The sequence below is a fragment of the Clavelina lepadiformis genome, chromosome 1, assembly GCF_947623445.1.
Source record: "Clavelina lepadiformis chromosome 1, kaClaLepa1.1, whole genome shotgun sequence".
Taxonomy (NCBI): domain Eukaryota; kingdom Metazoa; phylum Chordata; class Ascidiacea; order Aplousobranchia; family Clavelinidae; genus Clavelina; species Clavelina lepadiformis.
Window position 1 is genome coordinate 328,745 of NC_135240.1, and position 19,221 is coordinate 347,965.

A 19,221-nucleotide genomic window follows, 5' to 3' on the forward strand; every position below is an offset into this window, starting at 1 on the left:
CCTAAATTCATTCTTAGTTTAATAGTTTGTGGCTTGAATCGGCCTGGAACCAATGAATATGTTATTGCCAGTGAAGTATTTTCCTGCCTAATCGTTATACAGTATATTCTGTGTCATGTGTTCCTTTCTGTGCAGGAAAGCAGTCAAAGTCATCTGAAAGGCGCAGGTTGAGATGTGTGAGCTACGACATTAATTCTAAATTAAACTCAAGTTTTTATTTATCCATTTTGGGCGGTTTCATAAGTTTCGGTAAAAATTATTTTCTTAACCTCATTAATGCGATGTTATTTACATCTATTTTGACAATAGGTTGGAACAATCCAACTCATCAATCACTTTATCCCCCGGCAATGATGCCTTTGCTTCTACGTCAAGTGAGTCAGATTTCAAAACTTGTCACTCTACTTGAATCACAATGTTCTATAATTGTTACTTGGGCACTCCCACAATTTGCTTGAAAGATATCAACAAGTATGTCGGTTTAATAAATCTTTCACGGAGCTTTTCAATTCTTCTTCGTAGACGACACCCCATCAATGGAAGCACGTATTCGCGATTTGCAGGAAGAGAAGAGATGCAAGATTTGCCTCGATCAACCTGCTGAGGTAGTGTTTGTACCATGCAGGCACCTCTGCAGCTGCACCGAGTGCGCAAAAGCTCTCAAAGAGTGTCCGATATGCAGAGCCAAAATTGAACAATCTATGCGTACTTACAGGTCGTAAAATGTCTGTCGGACATGCTTGCCTGAAGTGGCATAAATCCTCCTCACAATTATTTTGTTTGCTTCTTTTCGTTGTTATTGTTTCGAGCAATGATTTATGGAGCTTTAGATGACACAGAAATATCAGTGAGAATACCTACAGATCGTATGTTACTTTGTGACGTCATAGAATCGTGTGATAATATCGTGAATCATTAGATTGATGTCTTTTTGATATTTAGCACTGCAGTTTGGGAATGGTTCACAGCTTAAAATATTAAGTTTATAGTTAGTATCGAGTTAGTTTGAAAATGTCGTATGCCTTGTGTCTGTGGCAAGACTGTTTTAGATATCGCCTCGCTGTGCAAGTTGTTCAAATGGAAAAAAAAATTACCTCATAGGAAATTAGTCAACAACATAGTATGAAGCATCACACAATAAACAATTAATACGTTTCGACGTCTGGGTAACGAGTAGTGCGACGTGGGCTTCGGCGAAGTCGACCGTTATTTCGGGAGTTGCAAACGTTATTAACATTGTTACTCTCGTGACGAAATGCATTTGATCGGCCTATTAAAAAAGTAAGCTCCAGTCAAGGGCATGTCTAGTTGCTGGGGGACATCTTCTGGACAACTAGCTTGATTATATGAAGGTAATAATAAGTCTCCTCTGCTTAGCTTCAGCCTGTTAAAATGTACTCTTAAATGCACTCTTAAAATGTACTCTTAACGTGATTAACTTCGTAAGGGCCTGAATAAGGGAGGTGAAACTTTCGCTTTTCATCTTTTCAAGTATCACAACTTCACAAGTATCATCTTAGAGTGAGCTTTAACGGAGATGGACTGGTCGTTAAAATACCAAGCACCTACAAACAAAAGGTTACTTCCGTAAAGCTCTCTCTCTCTCTCTCTCTCTCTCTCTCTCTTTGGATCCTACTTCATCCTCTCAAGAAGGTTGCGGGGGCAACAGATGTTTCGCATCTCCCTACACGTTTTGCAATCCTAAGCCACGTCTGTCAGTTCGGTTGAAGATTTATCTGCTACATTTTTGTTTCATTCTGTCACGTTGCTTTCTATTATAATGAATAATTATCTAAAATGTCCATGCTTTAAGGGGTCCCTACCCTTTTCAAAGAGATAGGCTTTTCAATGCAAAGTACATTAAATCAAGACGCTACTGTCGCAAATTCACATCATAAACCTACACTGAATTTTTGCTCTCAACGATATCTAGGTTATGACTATTTGCAGTCCTAATTTGGACAAAATCCATGTACTCAGTTTTCTATAACAGCTACCTAAACTTTACAGCAAGTTTTAAACTTAAAAATTCAGCACAAATTCTCCAAAAAAGCAAAAACTCAAACCCACAAAAAATGTACAACCTAGCCTAGACCTGCGACCAGCTGCCGCCAAAATAACAACAAAACTTGTTCACAGCGACGTCACATGCGCATTGGACCGGAAAACTTCTTAGTTTTTTTAATATGACGCATTGAGTACGAACACGTAATAATCAATGTGTTGCCGGCTCAAAATTGTCTTTATATTGGGAAGTGAGCCCTTATAGGGAATTTTTTAATCCGACTGTCTAAGGTTAAAGACACTTGCATTAGAACATACCAACTGAAAGTCCATCGTGCGCGAAAGATTGGCAATCTCTATCGAAAAGAGCTTGAATGTTTATTAAATAGATCAAATTTACACTATCCGCTAGATGGCGATTAGAGCACAGACATCCTTAATTGGTCAAAAGACATCAATTAAGGTTAAAATTCTGGACCAATTACAAGTAATTTGGTCCCATTGAAAATCTATGCGTTGTGTACGACATGGCGAAACGCAGTTAGCCTGGAACAAGATTATAATTCAACAATACGCTAGCAGGATCTGGCAAAAAGGCGATTTCATGTGTTGCCAGATTATCTTAGGAGCGCTCGCAGGAAAGTCGTAGGAAGACGACGTCTAGCAGTAATATAGACAAGACACACCTACTGATAACATAAAAACTGCGATCGTATTTATTTCCGTTTTGCAAACCAACATGGCGCGCGACCTAGGGTAGAAGCTTGCCAAAGATTTGCAAGGGATGGCTTGGTCGTTAACGTTCTCACAACTGACAACGATTTAAAGGTATTTAACGGCTTTTCCAAGCAAATGCAATCAACTCAAGAACAACCAGTAACACGTGAGACAAGCTGTGTTCATACCTTTCAATTCCTTGGTCGGCGTTTTCGAAAGCTTTGCATAGGTAAGTTCTTTACAAAAGAAGACACTAGCAGCGCGATGAAAGCACGTTCGCGAAAAAACTGTGCCTTTCATTTCCAGTCGAGGTTGTTTGCTCAGTACGAAGCCTGCATCGAAAATCACTTGAAAAGGATCTTCAAACTGTGACAACTGTGACAAGTCTGCTAAACAACGCAACAGAAGCTGTCTTAGCCGGCCTGCAAGATGATCACAGCGAATGAATGTCGACGGTTTTCTTTCGTTCGCCGTGGTAAATCGCGACCACTGTTATGGAACAACAACAAAATACGTCTTGTACTAAATGACAAATCATAATTGCTTTGCAAACAGACCGTTGCCAAATACTTCAATCAATGAATTTTGGGTGTAATATGTTGAGGTAAAAACACCAAAAATGCAAAAGTGTAAACGATACATTTTCGAAAACGCTGCCGACAGGCAGCCATTTTGAAAACACAATACCTGGTCGATTGCAGCTTGCAGCTTTATGTCGAAACAATGGTTTTGGTAGCGCCCCCAGCAGTACCAATGGCTTGCGATGCATAGGGCTTTCGTTTACAGTCAGGCTTCCCAGCAACAAAATGGATGCAGTCGCTCGTCGAAGACGGAAATTCTGAAATAAAGGGCCATTGAAATAGCATGATTTAGGCGGAAAAGTAGTAGAAACTTACAAAAATAACCATTGCAACTATTTTAAAACCTAATGCTCAGAGCCTGTAAAGGCAATTTTTAAAAAATCATGGCCAAAACAGTATTGATGATGGTTGCATCACTAACTTGAAATGTCCACGTTGGCTGGCTCTAAAATGAGGCGATATGGATCGACGCAAAGCCGGAAATGACTTACTTGCAAATCACATGCAAGCGGTAAAATTGATTTATGTACTACTAGCATATATGTCAGTCAATGATCGTCCAGCCCCTGGCCGTCAAGGTTGATGCTACCATTCCGTTATCGGTCATTGTGCTAATCCAGAGAGACAAGACTCGTTAGAAGCCAGCCAAACCATGTCCTTTCACTCCTTTGTTAAATTTTCTATCAGCTTTTTCATCGTTTGTCTGCGTACATTTTAATAAAATATTAGTGCTTTATGCTTTTATTAACTCAAAACGCATCCATTCTGTCAGAAAAATACGTACACTTCATTATAGCACGAAAACAATAACTGTCCTACCAGTTTTGCAAATAAAATGAATAAACAAAGAATTAAACGCCGTTAAATACAAAAAAGCCAGCCAAAAGTATTTCTGGAAAGTGTGCAATCAAATTTTAGTTAATAGCCTAGCCCAAAAAACAAGCTAGCAAGTTAAGTAAGCCTAAAAACTGAGTTTTACATTCATAATAAATATTTGGCTTAAGGGGTCCCTACCCTTTTCAAAGAGATAGGCTTTTCAATGCAAAGTACATTAAATCAAGACGCTACTGTCGCAAATTCACATCATAAACCTACACTGAATTTTTGCTCTCAACGATATCTAGGTTATGACTATTTGCAGTCCTAATTTGGACAAAATCCATGTACTCAGTTTTCTATAACAGCTACCTAAACTTTACAGCAAGTTTTAAACTTAAAAATTCAGCACAAATTCTCCAAAAAAGCAAAAACTCAAACCCACAAAAAATGTACAACCTAGCCTAGACCTGCGACCAGCTGCCGCCAAAATAACAACAAAACTTGTTCACAGCGACGTCACATGCGCATTGGACCGGAAAACTTCTTAGTTTTTTTAATATGACGCATTGAGTACGAACACGTAATAATCAATGTGTTGCCGGCTCAAAATTGTCTTTATATTGGGAAGTGAGCCCTTAAGGTATGCGTGATTTTACAGATCAATGGGTTATGCGGCAATTACAACGATGATGAAAGTGATGATCTTGAGAAATCTGATGGAACCGTAACAGATGATGTGAATGAGTTTGGTGACAGTCACCAGGTTGGAGATTGTGCCGATGAAACTCCGGATCCATTTTTTTTGTTCTCCTGGCGATAGAAGAAAATGGTAAAAATATTTTAACCATGATTTTGGAAAACGTGGATTTCATACAATATCATAGTATTGCAGTATCATATATAATGTCAGTATCATATATACAGTATGATATACAGCACAGTATACCGTATATATGTACATTTCCAATATCATACACACTTACACAGTATCATATAGTATCATATTATTTTATTCTTCCCTGTTAACTCAGGGAAAGACCCCAATACTGCGGCGGGATAAAGAAGCTTGAGGACCGGTGCATGGGTTTGGTTGATTCAATCAACTTCATGGATAATTGCGTGTTTGATGCGTGTGCTACCGATGGCCACGAGGAAGACATCACAAAAGTAAGAACTTGTTTTGCAACCAAAGTATGATTCGTCTGCTCGTTTCTTAAGAACGCAGCAAAGGAAACTTTAATCAATAACTTTTACTTTTTTGACTATTAATTGAATTATTAAGGCAATTGAAAGCTACGTCACAGCATGTCAAGAAAAAGGCGCTGACCTCTGCAACTGGCGGCAAGAGCTGGGCAGGCCGAGCTTAGAATGTCCACCTAACAGCCATTACGAAGGATGCGCCCTCCCCTGTCCTGACACATGCAACAGCCCTTCAGCATCAGTGAGGTAACTTGCAATGTTTCATCTTGTTCAGATCTTGATTAGATTTTTCACTTTACTTTACTGAAAATTTGATTTTTTTTTTCCAGTTGTACAATATCCGGTACTGTGGAGGATTGCGTTTGCAATGTAGGCTTCATTAAGAACGGCAGAAGATGCGTTCGAAAAGTTGATTGTTATGTTGGAGAAGAAGACAATGGTAGGTGAAAAAGAGATTCTCAGTTATCGCTGAAAGTTTATTGTAAAAAATAAAACTTTATTCGATTTTCTCAAAATCAACAAAGCCTCCTATTTCTAATCTCACCAATTGCATAATTATTTAACAGCAGATAATTAATATTCGAAACGATATACAGTAGTTTATAAAAAGTACTTTGTAGTGTGTACCAAAAGCTAACGTTAACCTTATAATAGTATTATTTTGTTTTCACTATTGTAAACTTGCATAATTGTAAATTGATAAAAAAATGGTCAATGGGACTTCCCCTTCTGGAAAAGTACACTGCAGGAAGATACAGGCTGCTAATCACAATAGGTTAATCAAAATAATAGCCTATGTCAATTCGTGCGGGTAATTTCTACCATTTTTGAAAAGGTGAATGTTTTAAAACTTATTGGTCAAGCATCAAATTTCATTAATGTCATAGGCTACCATCGGTTGCAAAATATAACGCTTAGTAGAAGAAGAATCAAGTGAAGTTTTTTTCCAAAAGCTTGTATTAGAGCATTAACCTATATGGCTATAAGTTCTCCGGGAATAACTCCTAACTTTTAAACTTTCGATCCGTGATGTCCTGAAGTTATATCACGTAGCTTGTGCACCATGATTCGATCTATAGGTAATTCTTAAATCCGTTTAAGGGTTTTCTGAAATTTACAGACTGCGGTTAGAATGGAAATTGGAAATATACTGCACTGTATAAATATTCTATATTAAGTTCTATTATCATGTTAATTTTTTTTTGCTAAGTTTCGGTATTAACAAAGTGGATTCTCTTTCCCTTTTGGAAACTTTGCTTTCAGTGTGTCAATAAATGTGATGCCAAAATTTGCGCCACAACAACATATTTATAACATAAAATATAAGGCAAAATGGCGAATTTGAAGCCAACGCATCTTATTAACTTTCCAGTAAGGAGTCTCAATGTGCCAGGTAAATACACCAATAAATGCAATGCCAAAATTTGCGCCACGCCAACGTCATACCGATAATATAGAATGTAGGACAAAATGGCAATTTTGCGAGAAACCTGTAGCATCGTACAAACTTTTCAGTAGTAGTCTCCTATATTTTTTCACTCCGACATGAAGGCTTGAATGGGAAGGAATTATGACGCAATTGAAATAAAATTATGATGTAATAATTCCTCGTAACCTGATATGGGAGTGCAAAAGTAAAGGAAATTCACAAAGTGTTATATTCTGTTGCATGACTAAGTTTACCATCGTTTATATTTTGCAATTTATAAACACTAGAAAAACCATTTTGCAATTCCTTTTATCCTGGCATAACCTATTTGTCCATAACATTTAAAGTTTATAAATACAAAATTGCTTTTTATTAATATTCAGGTATTGCATCGCAGCCAAGGAAGGGTAGCATATAGCAGATAGCACTTAGCAGTACTGGCTTAGAATTTGGTGTACATAAATTATGTGGTTTGCATGAACGTCTCCAAGCTTTTGTTGAATAACGATATATCAAATTTCAACGAGAAGAAAATGGTTATAACTTGAGTTTTTTTTTTTTTTTAAATTGTTTCACATATGAGCTTGAAAGGTGGAAGTCGTCAAAATTCTTAGTTTATAAAAGGCGGGAAGGCACTTTCCCATGAAACTTCAGTTGTGCAGGACGGATAAATTTAGGGTCCTAAGTCTGTGGTCCTCTTTTTCGAAAGTGTGATAAATGTGCAGTCACTAAAAAATGAGACATTGTGCTCAGGATCTGTTTACATGTGTAGATGAAGTTTATTTATTGTTTGTATCTTATTTGTGTTTTTTTTTTGCAATCAGCTTAACTGCGTGAATATAAAATAATTTTGTATACATATTGATCTTTTCATATCATATGCACATATGGACATATGCCAAGCATTTCACTATCAATCTGTGGTTTTGTTTCCAGTGTAGGTTTTGGGTAATTAGATAAATTAGTTTAATATTTTAAAACCATGTCATAATGTATTTGTACTAATTTCATATTTGAAACACTGCAATTATGATGCAGCCTAATTTACTGCTGGATTGCAATTTTCAGCAAACTTTTGTCTTTCAAAGGTTTTTGTTTAAAACGTTTACTCCCAGAAAACAATACAAGAACATTTGATAAAAATAGAAGAATTCTGTGGTTTTTTAACTAGTTCAATGCTAATGTAAGTAATGTAATGTAATGTAATAATGTAAGTCTGAAACTCTTACAGATTTGATGCTCATGATTCTAATGATTGATGCTCATGGTTCTTTACCTTAAAGTGCATTTGTGGATCTAGCAATTTTTTGCTCAAAATATGGTGATAAGGTTGTAGATGAGACAGAAATGAACGAATGACAAACAGTTAAAATCATAACCAACCACTTTGAATTTTTGATTTGTTGTCAAATCAAAGTGATGTAACATATTTTTGATAAACTGCTGTTGGCTGAAATGCTCCACAGGCTGCAGGTTTGCTTCTCAGAATCACTTTTTACTTCATTGGCATTAATCAGGTGAACTTAGCAGACTAAGTAATCACAGAGTACTTATGCATCTCCTCTGCATAGGAAAGAGAGTTTGGGATAATATTTTTTAAGCTTTTCTTGAATTTTGTATCCGTTTTACCGTTTGAGAATGCATCGGTTCAAAGCTTCGAAATACAAGAACAGCGTTGTTAAAGGTTCCAAAAAAGAGGTTTGTATTGGTGGCATGGAAAGTTTATGTTGAAACTTAATTTAGTTTTATGGCATCGAATTCACACATTAAATCCTGATCTGTATTACTATTGGTGAAGTTTATGTTGCATAATTGAAGAAACGTTCAACAAAATCCACTTCGCCACTGTTTGCATTGTGTTACTGTACAGTTCTATTTTTTATCTTGTGTTTTGTTATCAATATTTCTACTTCCTTGCAGGAATGTTTCACCGACATATCCGTCGAAGTGCCACTTTGCTTTGGAAATGGTCTTGCAGTGGGAACAAGGTTTATAGCTAGCAACATTAGCTCAGCAGGTAAAATAGTAATACGGCTGTTTGTTAAATGTTATTAAGGCAAACACTTTACAGGAAGCGGAAAGATTGGGATATTTGGTGTGAATCATCCCGGACGAATGGGGCAAAATCCAACATTATCTGCCCATGGTGATAGTGTTATTGATCTCGAATGGTCGCCCTTTCATCATAACATTCTACTTTCTGCGTCTCAGGATACAACAGTGCGTAGGCTTTGTTTTTGTTGTTTGCAAAAAGATGTCGGTATGAACGTTGTCACTCTTTTTATTGTGAACCACTGGTACCAATTCTGTTTTTAACGCATTTTTACATACCTGAAAAAAAATAAATTTTTGTGAAGTATTTCTGCAGTGCGATAGTACCACTAGTTTAGTAAAATACCTTATTCTCAGGTAAAACTTTGGAAGCTACCGTCTAATGGGCTTTCTGAATCTGCACCAATCAACCCGGTTGCTACTTTCACAGGCTTTAAGAAGAGGCCAGAATTGTTAAGGCATCACACAATTGCTGACAACACTTTTGCTGTGGCAGATGAAAGTGGAATTTCAATCTGGAACATTGATAAGGGGATTTCTATGTGTGGTAACAGAATTTGTAATGGCTTAGTACTTGCTCTGATTTAGCTGGAGTTATGATCATGGGAATTATATGTCTTCGTATGCTTATACATGTACATTACTTTTATGAGAATTTTTATTTAAGAAAGGAAGATTTTGGCTTTGATTTAGTTCAATCTATATCTTGGTCACAGGATGGGACACAATTGCATGCACAACAAAGGTAAAAATAAATTTGTGTAAAAACATTCAAACAGTCGCCCATTGAATTTCATTTTGCCCAACTGGCATTCCCCGCCGCCATTTTCTGCTTAAAAATATGGCCGACGTTTTCAAAACAACGATCAACAATTTGTTTTTCAGTCCAGAAGTAAGCAGCTTCGAGCGCTGGATCAACGAAATCTCTCGTCTTGCCTTCAGACGTTAGAATTTGGTTCATCAACCGGGTATGTCGATTTGATTTCAGCCATATATTGCAGCCATAAGACTATGCAGTTTTGGAGATGTATTTCGGTACTTTTTCGGACCAGTACGCCCCATCGCTCGGTTTAGAGTAAAATGGGCCAAATTTCATCACTAAATTATTGCAGCCAGCATGACAATGTCAATATTCTCATTGTCAAATCCGGCAAAATTGTGAATTGTCAAGGCCAATAACTTTATCCTTGAAATGATTTCCTGGCACCTACGTCACTGGTATATCTCCTTCCCTTTCCAACTATCAGCTGTTTGACAATCATGTAGTTTAGTGGACACACGGTTTTGTTTGGCGTTTTTTTATAACTGCCTTTGCAACTCGACGATAAGTCACTTCTCGACGCTCATTGCAAACGGCAGCTCTTTTTCGCTCGTTGAACTGTCATTTTTGATTTTATTTATCAGAAAATTTGACTTCTGTGTGATTCCTGGTCACTTAAGTGCAATTCCATTTTTATACTCGAAGGCTGGACTTTTATTTTTCTAAATGACTGTTACATTATGCAGTTTCGGGTACAATTGCGCACTTCAAGCGATGTAGTATAATACGAAGCGTCAATTCTTTTGAAAGGCAAAAAGAAATACGAATGCAATATTGGCACAGCGTTAACTTTTAAGCAACAATAACTTCCAAACGAAGCACGAAAACAAACAAAAGAAGTTATAGAAAAGCAGAAAAAATTCGGAAATCTTTGAAAATCAAAAACGTCCAGCGTCCATAAAAAAGAGCCCATAGGTCAACCAAATGAAAACAGCAACAATGATACGATCGCGCAGAGTTGGCTTACATCCACCATGTCTTATATAGTTAAGTGGCGACTACAGTAAATTATTGCTGAACTGCAAAGATAATTATCACTGGTCAGCAAATTTTTTTTTATTTTTTGTTGCATGAGATTTTTTAACTGATTCTACACAATCTTCGGATGCTGATTTCAAATCTGCAATCAGTTTCTTGATGCATGCTCTAGTTTTTATGCAATCGAAAATTCAAAATTTTTCGTTTCTGGCTCATATTTATTGTGCGCTGTCTGTATGGTACAGTACCAGTGTTTCAGATAGAAGCTTTCAGCTCTTTTAAGTTGTAGCCTACTGCTGTTTAAGGGCGTTTGAAGAAGCTAAGCAGTTTTATTATAGTGAGGTATTGCGGATAGATGCTGTAGGATAGCTCTATTTTACACTCGTAAATGCAAAAATAAACCCGATTCATTTTGTTATATCTGTGGTGTGTACACGCTTTCTTCGTCAAAGATGAAATATAACATCGTTCGTGAAGCCTGCCTACAGAGCTTACTTTGGCAAATTGGCATCCATCTTGGCGATCAAGATAAGAAATGGTCTCCACATATTGTGTGCCATAACTGCGAAGAAATGCTCAGAGACTGAACAAAAGGAAAGCGGAAGAGTCTGCCTTTTTGCATTCCAATGGTGTGGCGTGAACCCCAAGATCACACGACTGACTGCTACTTTTGCATGGTAAATGTGAAAGGTGTTGGCAGGAAGAGCCGACTAATGCTTTCTTATCCAAGTATACCATACCATCAGCTATACGACCTGTTCCGCACTCTGATAGATTCCTTCCTCCAGTCTTTAGTGGTTTTACATTTTCTGAAGATGAGGAAATTGAATCGGAAAGGGAAGAGGTTATGGAAATGGGGTATAAAAGAACAGATACAGAATCTGAACACTCTTCTTGTGAAACCAGAGTAGCTGTTCAGCCGTTTAATCAATCAAAACTGAATGACTTAGTACGTGATTTAGATTTGTCCAAGCAAGAAGCTCAGCTCTTAGCCTCCAGACTCAAGGAAAAGCAGGTTCTAGATTAATCTGTAAAGGTTTCCATTTTCGAAAAAGAGAAGAACTCTTTCTTCCCTATTTTTCAGAGGAAAATATGCTGGTATATTGCAACGATATACCTGGTCTTTTCGAACAACTGGGTATCTCCTCGTATGATCCAGAACAATGGCGATTGTTTTTGGACAGTTCCAAGCGCAGACTCAAGTGTGTCCTTTTACACAATTGAAATGTTTATGAAGCTGTTCCAGTTGGTCACTCCACTGTCATTAACTTTATTATAACGCGCAATGTTTTGTCGCAATGTTAACCTCTAAGTTTAGTTGTCCCAAACACAACCTCCAATTTTGGTAATATTTACTTCGTGCAATTTGATACCCGTTTTCGCTGCGAGATACATTTGGTAATTGTTACTTCGTGCAACTTTTCACTCGTATAAATTGCGAGATACATTTGTTAATTTTTACTTCGTGCAATTTATTACCCTTATACGTTTCGTTATACCTTTGGTAATTTTTACTTCGTGCAATTTGATGACCGTATAGGCTAAACTGCAAGATACATTTGGTAAATTTTACTTCGTGCAATTTGTCACCCGTATAAGTTGCGAGATACATTTGGTTACGTTAATCACAATCACGTTAATCACAATCACGTGTTCGTATCCAGCAGAAACTTTTGCTGCCGTTTTGTTTGATTGAAATTGAGGTATATTATTTTACCCGCTGAGATCTATATAACAAATTAAACTTTTTGCATGAAACTTTTAATAAAATGTACTTAAACGTTTTGGTCGAAGTAAGTTAATGGTGAAAATAGTCCCAAAAACATCCTATTTTCAAAAACCATAAAAAGTAATAAATAACCGTAGTCCTTAGAAATATAGCCAATTATTAAGGGCCTGTAGTACAATTTGATTTCAAGGTCACGATAGTGAAGAGGGGGAAATCTTCTTTAAGAATCTGCAATAAAAAATTCACACCTCTTCCGGCAACAGTCAGCAGTATTGACGTGAAACATTTAATAAATTCAGCATTTTTTATGTTTTTGGGGTATTATCGCATTTCTTAGTACACCTCACGTTTTTTGTGAATTTCGGAACTTTCCGGTTCCATCATTTCATTTTTTTTTTTTTTTTTTTTGTGATTCGTGGTTATTTCGTTTATTGTATTCATCATAATTCCAAAAACATCATCGACTCACTCGCACAACGACAACATAAAAATGTCACTCCCATTGAGTTGTCAAATTTGTTGAAAATTGTCAAAATTGTCAAAATTGTCAAAATTGTCAAAATTATCAAAATTCCATTGAAAAAAGGAATTCTCGCTTGACGTCACCCAAGCGTATAAAACTCATGACACGAGAAAAAGGTCATTTTTAGAAGCACACGTAATGATGCAGCTCTATGACAACACAAGCAAAGCAGCACTGCAACTTCGAATATGATTGACACGATGTGAAGAGAGTAGCCGATGTGCTTGAAACATTAATAGTTGTAGCCTCGACCAAAGCCACCTCGGACCATACCAGGGGGCGGGCCCCTCATTCCTGGCGGGGGTCCAAAACCGCCCCGCTGCGGTGCCATTGTGCCCGGGGCTGGTCCACCGACCCCATGCATAGGTCCCTGTAATCCCGCCGTTGGACCACCGGGGCCACCCATACCGCGACCAGCAGCTCGTCCAGCGCCTGGTCCGCGACTTGAACCTCCCGGCACGCCGAGTCCTTTCCCTGATGGAGGCGGTCCTTCAACCGACATCGACACCAGATGTTCTCCGCGTAGAAGCACAAGCCCCAGAGTCCTTTTCTCCTCTCTGTCAGTGGAACCTTTCTTGGGTCGAATCCGACGGAACTCGTCACAATCAACAAGAATTAGGTTCATGTGTTTATCAAAAGCTTTGAAGGTGCCGATGAAAGTGCGACCATCCTGCAGAATGCATCGCATACGGTAATTGATATGATTGTTTAACTTTGAACCTCCGCGAGGTGGCATTGTAAATGTCCAGAGCTTGCTGGTCAGAAAAACAAAAAACAAAAAAAGTTTTTGCTAAACTTTGGTATACTATGTTTGTTGTATAATGTTTTTCACATAAATCAATGAACTGTAAAAAATTACAGTGAAATAATCCCTTCTTAGAATGTAAAATACAAGCACGTCAACTTTCAGAAAACCGATTTTAGGCCATAAAATTTTGTGTAAATGTTTTCATTTCTTCACCACATAATACTGTAGATACCACAATTTATTTTACAGCTTAATATACAGTGTCTAAAATAGACTAAGGTTAAGCAATATATTAATTATTTTCAATCAAAGGCAAGCTTTGATTTTTAATAATAGCACGCTGCTTGTCAAGAGGTTATATTTTACATATTTTGTTATTAAGTTTGCTCGATTTTTGAGATAATATTGTGACCAAATCTGACTGTCGGCTGAAAAAACATGAATTTAGCAAACATATATTAGTTATTTTGTGGTATTTGATATTAATACCATGTGTAAATTTCTGTGTCAGTGTATTTATTAGCCTATATATGAGTAGGCCCGCGTAATTCGATTCCATTGATTTCGACTTGGCTACTTGACCTGGAGTGCTATTTTTCAAGCTATTACCAAAGCTATTTTTCACAGTTTCTTGTCAACCTAACTTAAATGTTATAACAGAGTAACCTAAATTTTAGAACCTAAATATACTTTGTAATCTAAATCTAACTCCAGTTAAACAGAAAATAGCTAGGATCAACTTTTTGCATACCCATTCTCTAACCTAACCGCTATAGGCTATGTTTAACAACAGCCAGCATAACCTAATTTCAGTGAAAAACTCACACACATTATCCAGTTACTTGGAAAACCTTAAAAGCATTGATCAAGCGCTTAAGGAGCTTTGCAGGAACAAAACTACAAAAATCTCGCCTACTGCTAAGAGAATCCTGTTTTGCAACATGCACTACTTAAACGTTATTATCAAAACAGCAATTTCGTAACCGTAAATGTGTATGCGTTTTAAATTGAAATAAACGATATCTTTCAATTCCTTTTAAAACAATAATAATACACTGTTTGCTACTATTTCAGCTTTTAAAAACTACAAACTGCAGCATTTTTCGCACACAAAGATAGGCAAAGGTTTTGAAAAAATTAATACAGAAATATTGAACTATACTATACGACAATGAAATGCAAAAAAAACTACCATTGTTATCACGATAAAGTAGATATGGTGAAATGAAAATGTTGTTGCATTTTCACAGAAAAAAGCCTTGTATGGCCCTTCTTTTGCATTAAATGATTTGGCCATTCCTCAGTAAGCCCACACATAAGCCAAACATGCTACTTCGTAGCCATGTAAGGCCCATAGATAAAACGTACATATTGTTTAACTGGGCCTCCACACTTAATTATCATTCAAAGAACGCCGAATCATTTGCTGGACTTTGTCCTGCAACTGTTTCGGCGTTTTGGAATACTCTTTGCATTTGGGGAGGTTCCCATCTGCAAGAGCCGTTTTAGCATCATCCGTTGTTATTCCATTCTTCGTACCAATATACCTTTACCAATATACTATTACCAATATACAAACTTTTTGCTTCGTGCAGTTTGATACCCGTATTTGTTGCGAGATACATTTGGTAAATGTTACTTCGTGCACATTCATACCCGTATATTTTGCGAAATACATTTGGTAATAGTTACTTCGTGCGCATTTGTACCAATGCGAATTATAACTTACTGATTGTCATCATTCTCGGACATATTTGGCTTTTGTTTTTTTTACACATAGAAATCAAAAACAGCATTGAAAAGCTGAAGGTATTTTAAATTATCTTCCATTCATACTTGAAAGGTGGTCGAAATTATAGTAGAACTTACGAACACTTTTTCTTCTTATTTAAACCAGTATTAGAAGATCCTTAATGTGACCTTAATCAGCTATCGCAAAACTTACCAACTAAAACTTTTTATTTTTCTCTAGTTTATTTATTCCGTTTAACCATTACTGGCCGAAATATGAAAATAATTCCAATTAACTTTTCCGGCAAAATTGATTGAAAAATACCCTTCCGAGAAAATTGAACATTGTAATGTGGTTTTCATGCAACAGGTATATCATCATTTTTGAAAAAATACGAAGCAAATTTAAAATACATTACAAGTGGCAATTGGCATCAAAAAGTCTTAACCCTAACCCAGAATAAGGCGTCCAAATATACCACATTTATTTTGCACATACACACTTAATTAATTATCATTCAAAGAACGCCGAATCAGTTGCCGGACTTTGTCCTGCAACTGTTTCGGCGTTTTGGAAAATTCCTTGCATTTAGGGAGGTTTCCATCTGCAAGAGCCGTTTTAGTATAATGCGTTGTTATTCCGTTCTTCGTACCAATATACCATGAGAAAAATTGTTTAACTTCAAGCGATTCATCTGCAGAAAACTGTCGCCGAGATTTCTGTTAAAAACAGTAAGTTTTAGAAATTAATAATAAAATCATTGAAAATAGTTTACCGTATACATAATTAAATTATACAAGGCACATGCATTTTTTACGTTTTCATTACAAATGGAAAATAAACTTAACTAAGACCTACCACAACATTAACTTTTTTTTCTTCCTTCTCTAATTTCGACAATCGATGTGGATTTAATGGCTAAATTTATCAAAATGCAGTTAAATTTATAAAAAAAGTCCTTAATAAAACCTAAAATTGTGAGCTTTTCCCCTGGCTTCGGCTTGAGGAATTATATAAAACATGTAAAAATAGATTTTAAATATGTAAACTTATATGCAATATAATACAATAAACGAAAATTGTTAAAATACTACTTACCGAGAAACTATAACGATCGAAAGTAGCTTTCCTCTTTCTAGATGGTTTTGTAGCTGAGCCGGGCTCTCCTATATTATTAAAAGAACTTTGGTATATCAAGAAAACTGTACAGTGTTTTTGCGCTATTAAATATGTGTGTACAGTATGCATACTTTTTATAACCGCATGGTTCAGTCATATATGCATTGGTCACGTAACGTTTGTGGAGTGATACAAACATTATCGGTCAAGTATATCAGGAAACACCTTCCCGTATTCCAATCTCCCGATATATACTAAAATGCTTAGAATGCTATTTACCACGACATTAAAATCTCTGGAATTGCTTTTCTTTTTCCTCTTTCAGGAGGGTGATGCAGATGTGTTGGGGCTTTCCTAAATCATTAAAATAAATTTTGGTAATTCAAGCAAATTTCTGTTTTTAATTTAAATATGTGTGACTAGTACATATATAATTTATAAATTTCTTGATTGATGCACGCATTGGATATATAAAGCATGTGGGGTGACAGGAAATAATATCAATAAAATCATAGTTTCACTGTAAAGTCGTAATTAAATTTTAACTTACCGGCAGCTTCGAAGCACCTGCCACATTAGAGATGTCGATCTATAAACCAAAAAATGCAAAATTACCACGATTGATTTGAAGAGATTTTTCAGAGAATTTACCTGCTGCAGAACAACACGAGGCTCAACTATTTTATCCCGGACCGCCTTTTGTTGGCCACCGTCTTTGTTTCGGCGAATTTGTAATGACTCGTCTTCTTCAGCAAAGGTGCTTCTTTCAGCTGACAAACTTTCTTCTGATGAAACGTCAGCAGCTGGTTCTACTCGTTCAGAATATGGGCTTCTATCATCTGACAAACCTTTTTCTATAAATGAAACCTCCACAGCTGATGCGATTCTTTCAGCAGACGGGCTTCTTTGAGCTGATGCGCCTTTTGTTTCGGTGCGACCAGCCGAACTGCACGACTGTGATTAAAAAATATAATTCAATTTTTTACTGACAACAATTTGCCGGAAGGAAGCGTGTGTTCACATCAAACTTGCCATCGACAAGAAATTGTTTCGTTGCCAAGAATAGAATTTATTCGCGAATCAGACTTGTAATGCACACAAAAAGGTTAAAACTTTTATACTTATTCCGAGGAATCCCATTTAAGTTGATTTGAACAACTTACCCTTATTTCTTTCATGACTTCATAGGCTTCTTCAGCCTCTACATTCTGTAGGTCGTTCGCGTAATATCTCTCTTGTGTGCTCGAGCTATGCGCCATATGCTTGGCCACCAAAAGGCGGCGGTCCGGTCTCTTAGATCTAACCTAATATGAAATTTTAAATTTTAAATACGTCACTGGTTGACTTTTATATAAATTTTGCTGCAGAATATTTTCATTATTAGCGATTTATCGTTATTTATATTGCTAGGTCTAATTACAGTAAAGATCAATTACTTGTGTGGCCGAATACTTCCGGTTTGAGGTTGCTGTAAATTTTCCGCGACCTCCGGCCAACTTCCAAACCCGCTGTATTGCTTTAGCTGCAGAGAAACTTGTAAGATTTTTTCCCTTATGGGGAAAAACCATCTTACACTCTTCTCCGTTGAATCTGACAAGGTTATCCAGCCCTTCCTTCAACCATTCTGGCATTACAATAGTTGCATCCCCATATGTTGAGAACGTTTTGTGACCGCGCACCTGCATTAAAAACATCCTTTTTTAATAGAGTTCTACATGAAAGGAAAATGTGGTGACTTACACGAACAATCCATCGTTTTTTCTCGGTCGGATAGCCAAACATTAGCTCTTCAACGAGCATATTGCGCACCGCACTTGTCCGTTGCGAGTTTTCAATTATCAGATAAGCCATGAGGACCTCCCCATGGGCTCTTCTCACCTCGGCTCCGGGGTCTCTTCTCCATACTGCATTTTTTTATATAGTGAGTTACACATTCAACGAGAATTAAAATAATGTAAAAATATAAAACAACTGTAACTGTCATTTACGTTTTATGGTCAGCGCAGTATTGCGAAAAAGTGGATTTGTCATAACTTTGTTCACTTCTGCCGGGTCCAACGCATTTCTGCGATCCGTCTCCTTAATAACTTGCCTCCTAGAAAACGCAACAGTTTAGGTAATAAAGAGTGGTTAGCAAACGCGTATTTTTTAACACAGAAGTTTTAATTGCAATAACAAAACTAGTTTTTAGATACCAACACGAGTAAATCATCCAAGAGTGGAAAGGCTACATGTAGGCAGCGCTTGTAATCACCTTCTTTTTAGAAATTTTCTGTAGGATGCCCTTCGATTCTTGAGGTTAATAAGGGCTTCCCCCACGTTGAAGGTCAATGGAAGCTTCTTCAGTAATGAAAAGCTGAGGAAGCTCGTCATGGCATTCGAGTGGGATATGAATGTCGAAGGAGTTTTATTTTCATTTTGTAATTTCTAAAATAAAGAAAGATGGTTTTTGTTTATTTTTAAATACAACTATTTTTGCTAAGACTTTGCATATATACATAATCATCTTCCATTCGAATGTTGTTCAGGCCTAGTCTTCATCCCGAAACAAATTCAGGGTCGACCAGTTGCCTGCAACGACGCCGACACTTTCCCCTGTCGATGGCATCCTCGATCTTCAAACCTTTCCTTCTCTTGTCATCCTTCACCGTCTCTTCCCATGTTTTCTTTGATCTTCCCGTTTTCACCTTTACTGCAATCATCTTATGTTGTACTCTTCTTATTAAGCTCTACTTATTCATTCGCTCAACGTTCCACAACCATCTCAGAC

General features: G+C 36.9%; 2 protein-coding genes, 1 long non-coding RNA gene and 1 pseudogene across 3 annotated transcripts in view; 2 read left to right on the forward strand and 2 right to left on the reverse strand.

Annotated features, from left to right (window-relative positions):
• The first annotated feature begins 1,519 nt into the window (after positions 1–1,519).
• LOC143444139 (alpha-tectorin-like) lies at positions 1,520–5,768 on the forward strand. Its single transcript, XM_076943272.1, has 5 exons — positions 1,520–1,578; positions 4,780–4,950; positions 5,153–5,288; positions 5,404–5,567; positions 5,651–5,768. The coding sequence occupies exons 2-5, from the start codon at positions 4,862–4,864 to the stop codon at positions 5,766–5,768; spliced, it is 507 nt and encodes a 168-aa protein (XP_076799387.1). The 5' UTR covers positions 1,520–1,578; positions 4,780–4,861.
• LOC143453769 (uncharacterized) overlaps positions 3,029–19,221 on the reverse strand; it is a 126,464-nt gene continuing 110,271 nt past the window's right edge. Inside the window, exons 7-9 of the long non-coding RNA XR_013115427.1 lie at positions 3,647–4,005; positions 3,409–3,559; positions 3,029–3,210 (exon numbers count right to left, since the gene is read on the reverse strand). This is a non-coding gene — a long non-coding RNA (uncharacterized LOC143453769). The remainder of the gene's footprint in view (positions 3,211–3,408; positions 3,560–3,646; positions 4,006–19,221) is intronic.
• On the forward strand, positions 8,274–11,627 carry LOC143444141 (coronin-1C-like). The gene is made up of 7 exons (XM_076943276.1): positions 8,274–8,448; positions 8,671–8,767; positions 8,822–8,970; positions 9,160–9,349; positions 9,519–9,547; positions 9,688–9,770; positions 11,375–11,627. The coding sequence occupies exons 1-7, from the start codon at positions 8,389–8,391 to the stop codon at positions 11,625–11,627; spliced, it is 861 nt and encodes a 286-aa protein (XP_076799391.1). The 5' UTR covers positions 8,274–8,388.
• Positions 12,989–13,617, reverse strand: LOC143453721 (small nuclear ribonucleoprotein-associated protein B pseudogene; annotated as a pseudogene).